The sequence below is a fragment of the Hypanus sabinus genome, chromosome 10 (assembly GCF_030144855.1).
Source record: "Hypanus sabinus isolate sHypSab1 chromosome 10, sHypSab1.hap1, whole genome shotgun sequence".
In the NCBI taxonomy this organism is placed as follows: Eukaryota; Metazoa; Chordata; class Chondrichthyes; order Myliobatiformes; family Dasyatidae; genus Hypanus; species Hypanus sabinus.
Genome location: NC_082715.1, coordinates 132266583 through 132283900, shown reverse-complemented (window position 1 = coordinate 132283900; position 17318 = coordinate 132266583). Strand labels below are relative to the sequence as shown.

At 41.5% G+C, this 17318-nt stretch overlaps 1 protein-coding gene across 2 annotated transcripts in view; it reads right to left on the bottom strand.

Moving 5' to 3' along the window:
- The window catches only part of pdss2 (prenyl (decaprenyl) diphosphate synthase, subunit 2), a 221227-nt gene that overhangs the window by 87239 nt on the left and 116670 nt on the right, over positions 1-17318 (bottom strand). For both annotated transcript variants that reach the window (XM_059983003.1, XM_059983004.1), the window contains one exon: positions 9246-9444. In XM_059983003.1, the coding sequence (XP_059838986.1) occupies positions 9246-9444 (199 nt within the window). The remainder of the gene's footprint in view (positions 1-9245; positions 9445-17318) is intronic.

The window sequence follows — 17318 nt, the reverse complement described above, 5'->3', positions numbered from 1 at the left end:
CAACTCTCTCTTCTCTTTTACTCTTTATTTATCTGAAAAAGAAACTTTAAGCATTTTCTTTTATATTATTAGTGAGCTAATTTATATTGCATAATTTAAACTTGCATATTTCATCTTTTTTCTCCTTATCACTTTTTTCATTGTCTTCTGTTGGTTTTTAAAAGGTTCCCAATCCTCTAAATCACCACTAACTTTTGCGATATTTTATTCCCTCTCTTTTCCTTTTATGCTGCCTTTGACTTCCCTTGTCAGCCATTCGATCACTTCTTCATCTTTGGGATGCATCTATCCTGCACCTTGTGAATTGCCCCCTGAAAATCCACCCATTGCTGCTCTGCTATCATCCCTGGTAGGGTCCCCTTCCAATCAATTTTGGCCAGCTCCTCTCTCGTGCATCTATAATTCACTTTACTTGACTGTAACATAGATACATCTGACTTTATCTTCTCCCTCTCAAACTGCAGGGTGAGTTCTATCATATTATCATTATTGGCAGCCAAAAGTTCCTTTACCTTAAGCCCACTCATCAAATCCGGAATTATACAACACCCAATCCAGAATTACCTTTCCCCAAGTGGACTCAACCACAAGTTGTTCCAAAGAGCCATCCCGTAAGCATTCCATAAATTCCGTCTCTTAGAATCCAGCACCAATATAATTTTCCCAATCTACCTGTATATGGAAATCCTCCATGACTATCAAAACATTTACCTTTTTACATGCCTTTTCTATCTCGCATAGTGATTTGTATCCCACATCTTAGCTACTGTTCGGAGGCCTGTATATAACTCCCATCAGAGTCTTTTTTACCCTTGCAGTTTCTTAACTCTACTCACAAGAATTCTACATCTTCTGATCCTATGTCACCTCCAAGGATATGAATTCATTTTTTTACCAATAAAGCCACCCTCCCCCCCACCACTACCTGCCTGTCCTTTCAATACACTGTGTATCCTAGGATGATAAACTCCCAACGACTATATTCTTTCGGCCACGACTCAGTGATACCCACAACATCATACCCGCCAATCTCTAACTCCACTACAAGATCGTCTACCTTGTTCCATATACTGCGTGCATTCAAACATAACACCTTCAATCCTGTATTCATCACCTTTTGGATTTTGCCTCCATGTTATAATTCAACTCATCCCACTTTCTGCAACTTTCCCTGATCATCTGCCACTGAAGTCAATTGCTAAATGGCCGATAATTTTCTGACTCTTTTCTGACTCTCATTAAGATCGGAGTGGTATTTACAATTTTTCCGTCCTCCAGAACCATTCCAGGATCTAGTGATTCTTGAAATATCATTAGTAATGCCTCAACAATCTCTTCAACTACCTCTTTCAGAAGCCTGGGATGAAAATACTACAAGCATTACGATTTTCCTGTGAAAATCAAATACAGCACCAAATAGAAATGTGACACTCAAAGTGGCAAACACCTCACCAGGGCACGGATATTGTCAATTTAAAATGTTAATGCATCATTTAGCAAAACTATTACTCTATTGTATGAAAAACATTTCAGGGATCAAATGGTAATTCTAGAACAATGAAACATAGTGACCATTATAATTATAAAATATTATGCAAGGTTTTCAAAGACCTGAAGACCGAACTGGCTAAGTGGATTTTTGAGATTGTGGAATTATTTGCATAAAAAATGTGCCTCTCCTCATGAGTGTTAATCTGTGCCATTGCCTTATTAATGCTTACAGTCACAAAAGGTTAGGTTCATCTAACAGTTGCACTTACAAATTCATAGTATTAAAACACAACAAAGCAACCAACTATGAAATAAAGACACAAGATCACAAAATGTAAACAAACCTTACAAACATACCAAAATATTTCTTCTTCACATTCCTGTGCTATCTACAGGGAAAAACGCCTGAGGAAAAATAAATGACTCAGCAATAGCAAAGTTTCACTTGGCAATAGCAAAAGAGGTTTGCATTTCATTAAAATATTTGTAATGAAGAAACTCCTCAATATCTCATTTAATTGTTGCCCTCAGTGCATACAAAGATGGAGGTATTGTGCAGAAGGAGTATTGGGCCTCTTGAAATTGATTGCACTATTCCACACCATCATTTGATATAGTAATTTTCAAATTATCTGGTGACATGTTTCTAATTGCAGATGACTTTCTTCAGCAGTTCTTCCAAGTGCTTAACATGGATTACAAGATCATTGCTTTATCCATTGCCAAATGGATACATGGTTCAAACCTGTCCCTCTCTCCAGAATACTGATGATTTAAGATAACAGATAAACTAACAGAAATCTATCCAAGTGATCAAGATGCCTAACAAATTTAAATGAAAGTGAAAACAGTTGAAGATTCTGAAGATGTATAACTTATAAACAATTTAAACCTCCAGTAATAATGGATTTTCACATCGTTAATAACTCACTTTTAAACTCTATGAAGTTCTAACCATGTTTCGTGTTCTAATACATCAATCAGCTAAGGCGCTGCAAGTAAGATAATTTTTTTCCACCGATTATTTATCCAGAACTGAATACAAAACTACGTGCAAGCAGACACATTTTTAGGAACAGGTCCCTAAACCCGACAAGCCTTATAATTAACCCATCACACTTAATCCCAAACTTTTCACATATCCTTAAATTAGTTCCTTTCCACAAATTCACCTTGGAATTATATTATTCAATGCTGCCCTGAAGTTCACTACTCTGTATGTACACATCGTCGCTGACTACCCTCATTGTTCCATGATGCAATTAACCACGTATGAATTGAGGATGGTGCACAGTGATGATTCAAATGGTTCTTTCACAGACCAGACTTTATATTCTCAAATTACTCCCAACCTTCTAATTCTGATTTCTGCTCACCAGGATTTGAATTATTTACCTGGCTCAGCGCCAGTCATAATCAATTAAATCACCATTCTCCAAGCAGAACACACTCTTGCTCCTTCATCACTTGAGAATATCTAGAATTACTTGGGCTGCATGCCTCCATGCTCCCTCAAGAATAATTTCAGTGGGATTAGGAGAAAACCAACATCTTTGTCTGTGTTGAGCATTCGTTTGCTCAGGTTATTCTGAAGAGTCGTTTCATTAAATCTGATGTAATAGGTGCCAACCTGCAGATGTTATGGAGCACAAGGACCCACCGTGAAGTGATATTACAAGAGCTACCCTGAGTAAAGTGAGAGCCACCTTCAGAGCTTAAATGGCAGCAATAAAACTTCACTTCTTGACGTTAATGGAATTATTCCCTTCCATTTAAGATGAATTTGAATACAATAACTGTAACATCTAATTTTTTTTCTTAATTTACAGCCAAACTACTTAAAACTCCATGCTGTTATGAATAAAAGGATATGTAAAGTTAACTCTGCTTTCTCCAAAATGTTTCATTTAATGTACTCTTTCTTCAGAAGACCTTTTAATTTCTACGGCACACCATATTTCTCATTAGGTTTGGAAATGAGCTTATCTACCCCGATCCAACACATTTATTATATAACCTTGTATGCCAAAGAACATCCCTATGTACGTCACTTGGCATTCATAGCAAAAGGATTTGAGTACAGGAGCAGGGAGGTTCTACTGCAGTTGTACAAGGCCTTAGTGAGACCACACCTAGAATATTGTGTGCAGTTTTGGTCCCCTAATCTGAGGAAAGACATTCTTGCCACAGAGGGAGTACAGAGAAGGTTCACCAGATTGATTCCTGGGATGGCAGGACTTTCATATGAAGAAAGACTGGATCGACTGGGCTTATACTCACTGGAATTTAGAAGATTGAGGGGGGATCTTATTGAAACGTATAAAATTCTAAAGGGATTGGACAGGCTAGATGCAGGAGGATTGTTTCCGATGTTGGGGAAGTCTAGAATGAGGGGTCACAGTTTAAGGATAAAGGGGAAGCCTTTTAGGACCGAGATGAGGAGAAACTTCTTCACACAGAGAGTGGTGAATCTGTGGAATTCTCTGCCACAGGAAACAGTTGAGGCCAGTTCATTGGCTATATTTAAGAGGAAGTTAGATATGGCCCTTGTGGCTAAAGGGATCAGGGGTATGGAGAGAAAGCAGGGGCAGGGTTTTGAGTTGGATGATCAGCCATGATCATACTGAATGGTGGTGCAGGTTCGAAGGGCCGAATGGCCTACTCCTGCACCTATTTTCTATGTTTCTATGTCACAAACACTCAAGCAAAATTATGACCTTTGCAAGGATTACCAGGAGGTGATTTTAAGAGCAGACGCAAGTAAAAATGGCAGTAGCACCATAGCGCTAAGGAGGCATTGGATTGAGTTGAGGGAGAGAGTGTTTAAAGGAAGTGAGTGGGGGGCAGGATTGTACATAATTAGGCATTTGACAAGTCCAATAAAAAGTTTGGTTTAAGTAGAGCAGCCATTGTGTGAGTGGACCAGTGTTAAGAGTGGCTTCGGTGAGGAGGGGCATAGGTCATAGGTAGATTTTGTATTTGGTATTTATTCTTTTCTTTCTTTCACTCTTATTGTATACTTACAATGGGGATGCCAGACAGGACAGTTGAATGCTCCTCTTGCAGAATGTGGGAAGGTAAGGAGACCTCCGGTGTCCCTGAGGTTACATCTGCAAGGTGCATCCAGCTAGAGCTTCTAATGGTCCTCGTTAAGGAGATGGAGCTGGAACTGGATGAACTCTGTAGCATTCAGGAGTCTGAGGGGTTGAGAAACAGGACACGCAGGGTTGTAGTTACACCCAAGGTGCAGGACTCAGGGAACTGTGTGACTGTCAGGAGGAGGAAGGGGAATAAGCAGCCAGTGCAGAGTAATCCTGTGGTTATTTCCCTCAACAACAGGTACACCGCTGTGGATACTGTTGTGGGGAGAGGAGGGTCCTAGCAAATGTAAATCACAGCCGTCAGGCCTCTAGCCCTGAGTCTGGCTCTGTGGCTCAGAAAGGAAGGGGGTGAAGGGGGGAGAGAAGAAGTGGGGTGTGCCTACAGGGGATTCATTGATTAGGGGAACAGAGAGGAGGTTCTCTGGATGAGAATGAGATTCCTGGATGGTATGTTGCCTCCTGGGTGCCAGGGTCAGGAAGATATCGGATCAAGTCCACAGAATTCTTAAGGGGGAGGATGAGCAATGAGAGGTCATGATCGGCGTCAGTACCAATGGGGGGGGGGGGGGGTGATGAAGTCCTGCAAAATAAGTTCAGGGAGTTGGGAACTAAGTTAAAGGAAAGGTCCTCCAGGAAGATCATACAGTTTAACACATGGCTAAGGAGATGATGTAGGAGCGAGGGCTTCAGATTTTTGGATCATTGGGCACTCTTCCAGGGAAGGTGGGATCTGTACTAAAAAGGCAGCTTGCACCTGAACTGGAGGGGAAGTAAAATTAAAATCCTAGAGGGAAGGTTCACTGGTGCTGCATGGTGGGTTGGGGGGGGAGGGGTAGATTTGCAGGGGGATGAGAACCGGAGTGCCAGAACACATAGTGGCGTAGTTGTGGAGAGAGATGCTGTTAAGCCTGCCTACAAAGCCGAGAGTCGAAAGGTCAAGCATGGTGGGACTAATGTTCTGAGCGGCATACATTTCAATACAAGGAGTAATGTAGGAAAGTTTAGGATATGGATTTGCACGTGGAATTATGACATTGTAGCTAGTAGTGAGACCTGATTTCAGGAGCACGAGCAGCAGTTCAATGTTCTGGGGCCCTGTCGTTTCAGACACAACAGAATGCGAGGGATTAAAGGAGGAGAAGCAGCCTCACTAGTCAGGGAAAATGTCACAGCAGTGCTCTGTCAGGACAGAGTGGAGAACTCAACTAGGGAGGCGATATGGGTGGAACTGAGAAATAAGAAAGGTATGACCATGTAAACGGGGCTATATTATGGACCACCCAAAGGTCTGTGTAAGTCAGAAGAACAAATTTGTAGAGAAATCATAGGCTGTTGCACAAAATATAAGATTGTGATAAGTGTTTTTAAACTTTCCACATATTGACTGGGACTCCCATGTTGTAAAAGGGCTGGGTGAGAAGGAGTTTGCCAAAAATGTGTTCAGGAAAGTTTCCTTAATCAGTACATAGTGGTCCCAACTACAGAGAGTGTAATACAGGTGGCTCCCGTTTTTCGAAAGTTTGCTTTACAACAGCTTGCTGTTACAAAAGACTTTCATTAGTACTTGTCTTCGCTAACCAAAGAGGATTTTCGTTTTTACGAAGAAAAGGCACCCACTTTATACGTGTGTTTACCCCAAGAAAGACTACAATGACAGTGAAGCCTTGTGCGGGCAGTTGTGTGTGCATGTGTGTACGTGCGTAGGCGTGTACGTGCACATGCGTGTACATGCCGACTTTTTTTCTCCAAATCGATTCTGGTTCGTTGTCTTCCCGATTTTGATAAATGAAACTACACCGTACATACAATATTAATTTAGTATTAATCAATATTAATACAGGATTAATTGGAGGATAGCTAATGTTGTTCCGTTGAGTAAGAAAGGCTCTAAAAATAAGCCAGGAAATTATAGGCCAGTGAGCCTGACATCACTTGTCATAAAGTTATTGGAAGGTATTAAGAGAATGCATATTTAAGTATTTAGATAGACGTGGATTGATTAGGGATAGTTAGCATGGCTTTGTGTGTGGTAGGTCATTTCTAACCAACCTTATATAGTTTTTCAAAGAAGTTACCAGGAAAGTTGATGAAGCCAAGGCAGTGAATGTTGTCTAGATGGACTACAGCAAGACATTTGACAAGGTCTTGCATCAGAGGTTGGTCAAGAAGGTTCAGTCACTTGGTGTTAAAGCTGAAGAAGTAAACTGGATTAAGCATTTGACAAAGTTCCACATGGAAGGTTAGTTAAGAAGGTTCAGTCGTTAGGTATTAATGCTGGAGTAATAAAATGGATTCAACAGTGGCTAGATGGGAGATGCCAGAGAGTAGTGGTGGATAATTGTTTATCGGGATGGAGGCCAGTGACTAGCGGGGTGCCTCAGGGATCTGTTTTGGGCCCAATGTTGTTTGTAATATACATAAATGATCTAGATGATGGGGTGGTAAATTGGATTAGTAAGTATGCCGATGATACTAAGGTAGGAGGTGTTGTGGATAATGAGGTGGATTTTCAAAGCTTGCAGGGAGATTTATGCCGGTTAGAAGAATGGGCTGAACGTTGGCAGATGGAGTTTAATGCTGATAAGTGTGAGGTTCTACATTTTGGCAGGAATAATCCAAACAGAACATACAGAGTAAATGGTAGGGCATTGAGGAATGCAGAGGAACAGAGAGATCTAGGAATAACTGTGCATAGTTCCCTGAAAGTGGAGTCTCATGTAGATAGGGTGGTGAAGAGGGCTTTTGGAACGCTGGCCTTTATAAATCAAAGCATTGAGTACAGAAGTTGGGATGTAATGCTAAAGTTGTACAAGGCATTGGTAAGGCCAAATTTGGAATATTGTGGTCACCGAATTATAGGAAAGATATCAATAAATTAGAGAGAGTGCAGAGACGATTTACTAGGATGTTACCTGGGTTTCAGCAATTAAGTTACAGAGAAAGGTTGAACAAGTTAGGTCTCTATTCATTGGAGCGTAGAAAGTTGAGGGGGCATTTGATCAAGGTATTTAAAATTTTGAGAGGGATAGATACAGTTGACGTGAACAGGCTGTTTCCATTGAGAGTAGGGGAGATTCAAACTAGAGGACATGATTTGAGAGTTAGGGGGCAGAAGTTTAAGGGAAACATGAGGGGGTATTTCTTTACTCAAAGAGTGATAGCTGTGTGGAATGAGCTTCCTGTAGAAGTAGTAGAGGCCAGTTCAGTTGTGTCATTTAAGGTAAAATTGGATAGGTTTATGGACAGGAAAGGAGTGGAGGGTTATGGGCTGAGTGCGGGTAGGTGGGACTGGGTGAGATTAAGAGTTCGGCACGGACTAGGAGGGCAAAGATGGCCTGTTTCCATGCTGTGATTGTTATATGGTTATATATGGTTATAAGCATTGGCTTCACAGGAGAAGCTAGAGAGTGATAGAAGATGGTTGTCTCTTTGACTGGAGGTCTGCCACAGGGATCGGTGATAGGTCCTTTGTTGTTTGTCCACTGTATCAGTGATCTGGATGATAATGTGATCAACTGGATCTGCAAATTTGTGGATGACACTAAGATTGAGGGTGCAGTGGACAGCGAGGAAGACTTGCAGTGGCATCTGGTCCAGCTGGGAAAAAAGGCTGAAAATCGGCAGATGGAATTTAATGCAGACAAGTGTGAGGTGTTGCACTTTGGGAGGACCACCCGGGGTCAGACTTGCATGGTGAGCTGTAGGCGCCGAGGAGTGCGGTAGAACAGAGGGATCTGGAAACGCAGATCCATAACTCCTTGAAAGTGGGGTTGTAAAGAAAGCTTTTGGCACATAAATCAACGTATGAGTGCAGAAGGTGGGATATTATGTTGAAGTTGGTGAGGACTAATTTGGAGTATTGTGTGCAGTTTTGGTCACCTACTGTACCTGCAGGAAAGATGTAAATAAAATTGAAAGAGTACAGAGAAAATTTATATGGATGTTGCTGGGACTTGAGGATCTGAGTTACAGGGAAGGTTGATCAGGTTAGCACTTTAATCCTTAGAACATAGATTAAGGGGAGACTGGTAGAAATATACAAAATTATGAGGGAGACAGACAGCGTAAATACAAGCAGGCTTTATCTACTGAGGTTAGGTTAGACTATAACTAGAGGTCATGGGTTAAGGGTGAAAAGTAAAATGTTTTCTTAAGGGTTGGTGAGAATATGGAATGAGTTGCCCACACAACTGGTGGACGTGGGTTTGATTTCAACATTTTAGAGACGCTTGGATAGTCACATGGATGGGAAGGGTATGGAGGGCTATGGTCCAGGTGAAGGTTGATAGTACCGGGAATATTTGGCATGAACTAGATGAGCCGAAGTACTTGTTTCTCTGCTCTGGTGTTCTATGACTCGAGGGTGAGTTGTAGGAGCAGTGTCCAGTGGTCTGAAAACATAAAAGAATCCCACAAAAGCAGCTGGAGAATTCAATTAAAAGCAATTAAAGAGACTAGTACCAGAAAAGTAAATAAAAAAAGCTGGTATACTTCTGAGTTACTATACATAACTAACCTATCATTCTAAAGCAGTAAGTTCCTCAGCTCTCTGCAAATACTTTTGACACAGCAATTAACCAAGGCTTCATCATGGAAGATTTTTTCTCGCTTTCATTGCAACAAGCATGACAAATAATACCTCCCCCACCATACCTTTGTGTTTTGCAGTTGAGCTAGACCTGCAGAAGCATTGGCCAAAAGGAAGTCTCCACTCAGAACAGCCATCTTGTTGCCAAACTGCATATCCTTTAATGACCCATGTGATGACATCAGCTCCATCGTATTTACTATCCCGCGATGCACAAGAAAAGCTGTATGGATCAGTTCCGTAATTTCTGCCAGATTTCGCTGACTGAAAATGAATATTACAAAATGAATTATTTCCAGGCTTTCAAAACAAGCAACCACTTGTCTTCATCCAACACAAAGTTAAGGAAACATCATTGCACATCAACACACATAAAATGCCAGAGGAACTCAGCGGGTCAGGTGGCATCTATGGAAAGGAGAAGACAGTCGATGTTTTGGGTCAAGACCCTTCCTCAGGACTTGGGGTGGGGGGGGGGAGATGCCTGAATTAAAAGGTGGGGGGAGAGGAAAGAGGCTAGCTGGAAGGTGACAGGTGAAGCTAGGTGGGTGGGAAAGGCCAAGTGCTGGAGAAGAAAGAAACTGATAGGAGGGAAGAGTGGGCAAAAGGAGAAAGGGAAGGAGGAGGGGACCCAGGGGGAAGTAATATGCAGATGAGAAGAAGTAAAATGTCAGAGTAGGGAAAAGGTGGGGGGGGGGGGGGGCGCAGATTTTGATCTCCAGAAGGAGAAATCGATATTCAAGCCATCAGGTTGGAGGCTAGCTCAGACGGAACACAAGCTGCTGCTCCTCCACCTTGAGGGTGGTCTCGTCTTAGCATAAGAGGAGGTCATGGACCGACACGTCAGAACGGGAATCGGAATCGGAATTAAGATGTGAGGCCAGTGGGAAATTTCACATGGCAGATGGTGTGGACGAGCTTGATGAAGTGGACCCCCAATTTACAATGGGTCTCACCAAAGTAGAGGAGGCCACGTTGGAAGCACCAGACATTGAACATCAAAATAGCTCAGAAATAAAATACTGTTGGACTCTAGTCGATTAAAATGGTTAAACATAACTATTTGCTGCAAAGCTTCTGTCTCACTGCTGCAGGGGGCTTGAACACATTATAGAAATAGTCTGCATAAATTAAAACAGAAAGAAAATGATCTTCTGTGTGCAGTTAAGCAACTATCTCCATTTATCTCAAATTGTATCAAAAGAAATTTACTTCAATATTGACCACTTTTAGCAATTAGACTTCATGGTCTTAAAGGAGCAATAACAGTTCACATGACAATAGAAAACATGCTTTCATGAAATTGCATCTCTTCTGATCTGTTCTGATTTCACCAAAATAAATCTGTAATTTTTAAATTGTTTAATAAAAATTAACTTTTCATTAGAATGTGAACTATTGCCACAGATATCATTTAGTACCACAATTTAAGTGCAGGACTGAACTGGAAAGGACAGCTACAGGCCAAAGCATAGCAGTGAGGTCCTGTCCCCAAAGCATATCGAGGCAATTGAACCCGATGTTTGAGTGGTGATTTAGACCCCGGCCCAGGGCAAAGGATGTGCTGGTTCAGATTGCTGCTCCATGATTCAGCTCTGCACTGAACTTTGCGACTTCAGCTCAGAACGCTATTTGTTTTCTTGTGATTATTGTGTGCATTATGTGTTTGTTTTTCTCTGCACATTGGGTGTTCGACAGTCCTTTATATCAGTTCTCTTTTAAAGGCATGATGTGTTTTTATTTTCTGCACATTGGGTGATGGTTTTCTTTATCTTAGATGGGTTCTTTTGTTTTGTGGCTGCCTGTTAGGAGAGGAATCTCATGGTTGTATATCGTATATGTACTTTGATAGTACTTTGAACTTCGAACTTTGATAGAAAGTGGATAGAGGCAAGTAGCTAGAAGGATGTAAAGACTACAAAAGCAATTTTTTAATAATACAGAACAGCAAAACATTAGCAACAATTTACAAGTACAGTAATAGTAAATAGAAGACAAAATAATAAGATTTTAAATATAACCATTCACAGAAACCCTGCTGAATTCAGTCAAGTGAAAAGCTCAAGAACAGAGGAATATTCTTGTGCTTAAAATACTTTATTTAAAATGCTTTTCTGACAATCATTTAAATGACTTTTCTGTTTAAACTGGCTAGTTCTGATGCTGATGGAATGCATTTTCTGGCTAGGGGTTAGGGTTAGGATCAGCAATCATGCTCTGACTGACCAGTAATGTTGCTGGAAAAACACAAAGGTCTTCAGTTAAAAAAGGGCTATCATATTTAACAGGTTTTCACAAGTTATGGACTTCTATTAAAGTAGGACACAAAATTAAATGATTGGAAGAAAAACAGAAAAATAATATGTCATTTATCTTTTTATACTACTGACAAACATGAAGACTGTCAGTATTAAAATTTCTTAGAGCACATGCACTTTCTGCCCACATTAATATTACATATTCCTATGTCAACATTCGTAATGGAAGCTGCCAAGGTTGTCAAACAATGTTAAGGAGAGAATATAAAACTCACTAACATAATGGGGACTGAAATACATTTATCCCATGCTGATCAAAATGTGCTATTTCTCAGCCCGTTTCAGGTGAAGGCAGGCTTGAATTTGGTGTGTGTGCTCCACCCAAAAAAGAACAATTAAAAGAAATAGAATGCTTAAACAAAGCACTTCATGCTTGTCACAACTCTAAACATCGTTCTGTGCAGTGGAGTTTCCTTACCAAGAAAATTAATGAAAACAATACATGCCTGATAGATTTTGGAATAATGTTTAGACTATAAAAACATACTGTATAATAATTCTTTTAATTTTCTGTTAAATATGATATTTTTTATTTATTTAGAGATATAGCGATAACAGCCCCTTCCAGCCCAATGAACCCATGCCACCAATCACAGCCATGTAACCTGTAACCGGGGGAGGAAACCGGACTCTCAGGCTACATCTACACTAGACAGGATAATTTTGAAAACACCGGTTTCACGTAAAAACGATAGGCGTCCACACTATGCGTTTTTTAAAATATCTCCATCCAGATAGAAACAAAGATTTCGGCGAATCTCCTTCTACTGCACGTGCGCAGGACACATCCACCGAAAACAAGCGACATGTTTGGTGTCGAATCTCGCCGTGAAAGACGGTGTGTGTTTGTTCAGTTACAGACTAGAAAAACTTAAATGACGGGCAGCTGTTGGCTCTCGCGTAGGAGGATTTAAAAGTAAAAAAAAATTAATACTGAAGCTTATGGAGGCAACCAATAGGGAGCTCACGGACTGTATGATCCGGCTGACGACGAACATTGAAAAACTGACTAACTCTGTTGCATTAATAAAGCCTCTTGTTAAATGTGTAAAACATGTCTGCATAAATATTATCCTGTATTTCCATACAATGTTGCATTAGGCTGTTACACATCTATTGTCAGAGAAGTACTTGAATAAATAGGTAAATTACCTTCATATGAGCAAGGGCAGAAAACAGGGCAAAGTGAGGACAGTATACTTATTTATTCAGTAAGTTATGGGTCAAAGTATTTGGTGAGTACATTTCTAACTCTTCTGGCTTCAGTCTCGTTGCTGTCTTTACTGAAATTGTTAGGTTGCGTTCAAGAAAACAATGAAATGGCGTGCTGCCGTCTGACAGCGTTTTCAAAAATACCCACCCTGGAAAGTGTTTTTGAAAAGCTCCGGTTTCGGGGACAAAAACGCCATTTTAGTGTGGAAGGAGGGTAAAAACAAAGAGAACAAGCTTGGTTATGGATTTATTCAGTGTAGTGTGGACGTAGCCTTAAGAGACACCCATGCAATCTCGGAGTGGTGGGAACTGAAGTGAGGTCGCTGGCATTGTAAAGCATTATGCTAACTACTGTGCCACCCTTCGTCAATCACAGTTCTCAAGAACATTCAACAGGCTAGACAGGTACAGGTTCCAGGTTCAAGGGTATTGTCATAGGCATCAATGTCATTAAACTCAGCTTTTTTGCAACTGTGGCACAATACATTGTAAACAGCCCAACGCTTTGCAGCACAGGCGACTCGAGTTCAATTCCCATCGCAGCCCGTAAGGAGTCTGTATGTTCTCCCCGTGGGAGTCCTCCAGGTGATCCAGTTCCCTCCCACAGTCCAAAGACATAATGGTTGGCAGGTTAATTAAATTTTGTAAATTGTCCCGTGATTAGGCGAGGTTTAAATTGGGGGATTGCTGGGGACATGGTTCAAAGGGCCTTTTCTGCACTGTACCTCAATAAAATAAAAATTCAAAATTAAAATGACAAATTAATATACATAACATGTAAATTACTTGTTGAAATAAACAGAACGACTTTAGTACACACTGAGACAAAGGAAATACAGTCAGGGGCAGATTAGGGTTTTTCGGGCCTGTACAAGAACCTGATTGCAGAGGTAAAGAAGCTGCTGTGGAGCCTTCATATCGTACCTCCTGCTCGGTGGTAGCATCAAAAAGAGGGCTTGGCCAGTTCAGTGGGGTTAATGACTGATTTTGCCATTCTGAGATGTTGCCTTTTGTTGGTGTCCTCAGTGGCGGGGAGAAGCTGTACCCACAGTGGAACTTGCCGGGTCTGTGACTCTTGTGGACCCGGGGGCACCCAACCTGGAGTCCATGGACCACCTGGTTCGTAGTAGGGGGCCCTGCAATAAAAAAGGTTGAGAACCCCTGCTCCAGAGCCTCTTCCCTTCCTGTGCATTAGAGTTTCCATACCAGATACAACCAGTTAGACCACTTGTTGATGTAAATTTTTTGAAGTCTGTCAGTCTTTGATGACATGCCAAATCTTACAGTTCTAAGAAAGTAGAGATGCTGAAGGGCCTTCTTCATGGTTGTATTCATGTGCTGGGACAAGGATAAAGCCTAAGATGTTGACACTCAGGAACTTGAAGACAAGAATGGGATGATGAGCAAAAGGGAATAGTGGGGGGGAGAGGAGAAGATAGGGAACTGAGTGCTGAGTGGGTAGAAATTGTGGGTGATTGGTAGACGCAATAAGACGGGGGACAACCAGGAAAGAGAGCATGTGTGTATGGCGGGGGGGGTGGTGGGAGGAGTTCTAGGTGGATCAGGAGAAGAGAGAAAATGACAGAGGGGGAGCAGGCTACATGAAAGCGGAGAATTCAGGTCAATGTGGGAATTGCAGGCAAAATAGAAATAGCCAGGGACTGAGGCACGAGTGCTCAACTAAACGGCTGCCCAGCCTGTGCTTGGTCTCACTGACAGAGAAGGTCACATGGAGAGCACCAACTGCAATAGACAGAATTAGAGGAAGTGTATCTCTTCCTGTTTAGATCCCTGGATGGTGGTGAGGGAGGAGGTTGGGCGAGAAGGGTTGCACCCTCTGCAGCTGCAGGGGAAACTGCCTGGAGACTGACAGTGATGCACAAAACAGGTAGCCTTGGGAAAGTGGCCTCTGCAGAAAGGTGGAAAGGATGAGAAGACGATGTGCAGTGGGATGAGTTGCAACTGGTGAAATAATGAAGATTGATGTGCTGAATGTAGAGGTTGGAAGAGTGAAAAGTGAGCATGGAGGGAACTCGACCCCTGTTCTGTAAGGAGAGAGCAGAAAAGAAGAACGACTGCTTGAAGGATCCATCAATCAGAGCAGTGGGAAAGGCATTTCCCAAAAAGGAAAGGCTTTAGATATTCTGGAATGGGAAGTTTTATCTCAGGGACAGATATGGCAGAGATGAAAAAACTGATTGAAAGGGACAGTTGATTGAGAAACACAGTGAGAGGAGGTGTGGTCTATAGCAAACGTCAGTGAATAATTTGTCTCTTAAAATGGACAGAGAGAGATCCAGAAAATGGGGGAGATACCAGAAATAGTCCAAGTAAATTGAGGGTAGGGGTAGCCAGCCGAAAACTTAATAAAACTGACCGTTTCAACAAGAAAGCAGAAGTATGCACCAATGTAGCGAAGAATTAGGGAGTGGTACCTGTGGAGGTCTGGAACAAGGACTGCTCCGGATAGACAACAAGAATATTAAAGAAAAGACTTGCGTAGCTCAGGCCCATGGGCTATACATTCATTTGTAGGCAGTGAGAGGAATCAAACGAGAAGTCATCCAGAGTGAAAACAAGCCTGACCAGTTGGAAGTGAGTGCTCGTAGAGAGGAACCGGATGGATATTTACTCTAGAATGAAACACAGAGCCCCAAGGCCTTCCTGATGGGAATGGAATTGAGCACCCACAGAGAAGACAAGGTCATTAGGGCCAGGAAATTGAGAACTATTTAAATAGTAGAGAACATGCAGGTGTCACAGATGTAGACGGTGAAGATTGAATAAAGGGCGGACAAGAAATGTCAAAGCATGAATAAGTATGTTCAGTGAGGCAAGAGCAAGCAGAAATAATGAGCCTATTGGGTAGTCCTGCTTATGGATCTTGTGTAGGAGAATGAAACAAGCGATAAGGGTTAGGGAACTATCAAATCAGAGGCTGTGAAGGGGAGATCTCTCAATGAGATCTATGATGGCACGTGATACAGTGGCTGGCTATTTGGTGATGAGGTTTCTCCTCCAAGGGTACACATGAGGATATGTTCGTGCACCGCCATCCAAATTCTGCAAAGTTGAGGTCATAAGGAGAATGTGCAAACTTTACAGGATTCAAGGTTGAATACAAGTCCCTGGTACTATATGAGTTGTATTACTGTATCACTGACTATGTTACGTTAAATTACTTACGATGAGACAAGAGGTCATCAAGTCACTGAATTTCTTGTTTTTACTGTGATTTCCCACAAGAAATTAAATCTCAGAGTTGTATATGGCGACACCTAGTTACATAGATATGTGCCTAAGACTTTTGCACAGTACTGTATTGTAAACATGGAGTGGACAGCAACTTTATAACATTGGCAGGAACAAAAGATGTTGAGAATGGTGAGGGTGAAACACCACAGGAAAGGTGCGGGATAGGAGGCAGAGAAGGAGTGCTAGGGGTGAGGGTGGCATGCGTGCAGACACCCAGCCTTGAGACACCTACGCAAGGTCATTTGATTCCAGACAATATGTTTACTGATTATTACAAAATGTCTCGCTGGTGCTTCCTGCTCCCTCCCTTCCCCTTTTCCCAACTGTGTTTCCCCTCTCTCTGTCCCCTTCCCACTCTATATCCCATATCAGAAATAGATTTATTGTTACTCACGTCAGGAAATTGATTTTTTTTTTGTGGCAGCAGTACAATGCAATAAATAAAATTACTACAGTATGTGTTAATGTATGTACTCTGATTATAAATTTACTTTGAACTTTGAGTTAATGCTAGCTCTGAGCAGAAGAAGCCTATCAATCCCATTCTTATTTGCTTCTGTAACCCATTGTTTCTCACGTACCCATCAATGCCACTTAAGTCTCGCTTCCACCCACCTAACCTAGAAGTAACTTACTGTAGCCAATTAACCAACAGCTGGGATATGGGAGGAAAGAGAAGCTTCTGGAAGAAATCCACATGATTGTCAGAAGAGGATGTGAACTCCACTTTTGGTGGCAAAACAACATTTGACTGAATATGTGGGCTATGTATGTAAAATTTTGATTGCTCCAAGCAACTACTCAGATAGGAGAATGTTCATAATTAGGGATATTTAGCAAACCATTTCACATTCGGAATGATTATCCAGCATTTCACATTCAGACATATAGGAAAGGGCAATTGAGTTAATGTAGTCAGAAGGAGAGCACTTCCAAAGTAAATAAAGGTTTTATACAAAAAGCCTGCTTGAAATGCATGACGTTACTGGTGAACAAGGACTGGAAGAAATCTGTCAGTTCCCGTTATGACCATGATTAAAACTCTCTGGAGGGCATTTTAGAAAATTAACAAATTGCTTACAACAACTTGAAATTGCAGTGCTACATCACATCTATATAACATTTTAAGAGGCGAATTGTGCTCAAAGCTGGTAATATTTAGGCTCTGAAAGGCATTGCTCACCAATGCCAAGAACAACATGCTTCACTTCCACCGTCTATTCTGAGTAATTAGCAACAGGGTGCGTTAAAACAAGTTCTATATAGTTGGGGAATCGGCTGCAGAATTCAGTATTTGTTTCAAGCACGACAGCACTTTGGCAAGATTCACTTCATTTCAAGAACGGAGGTCTT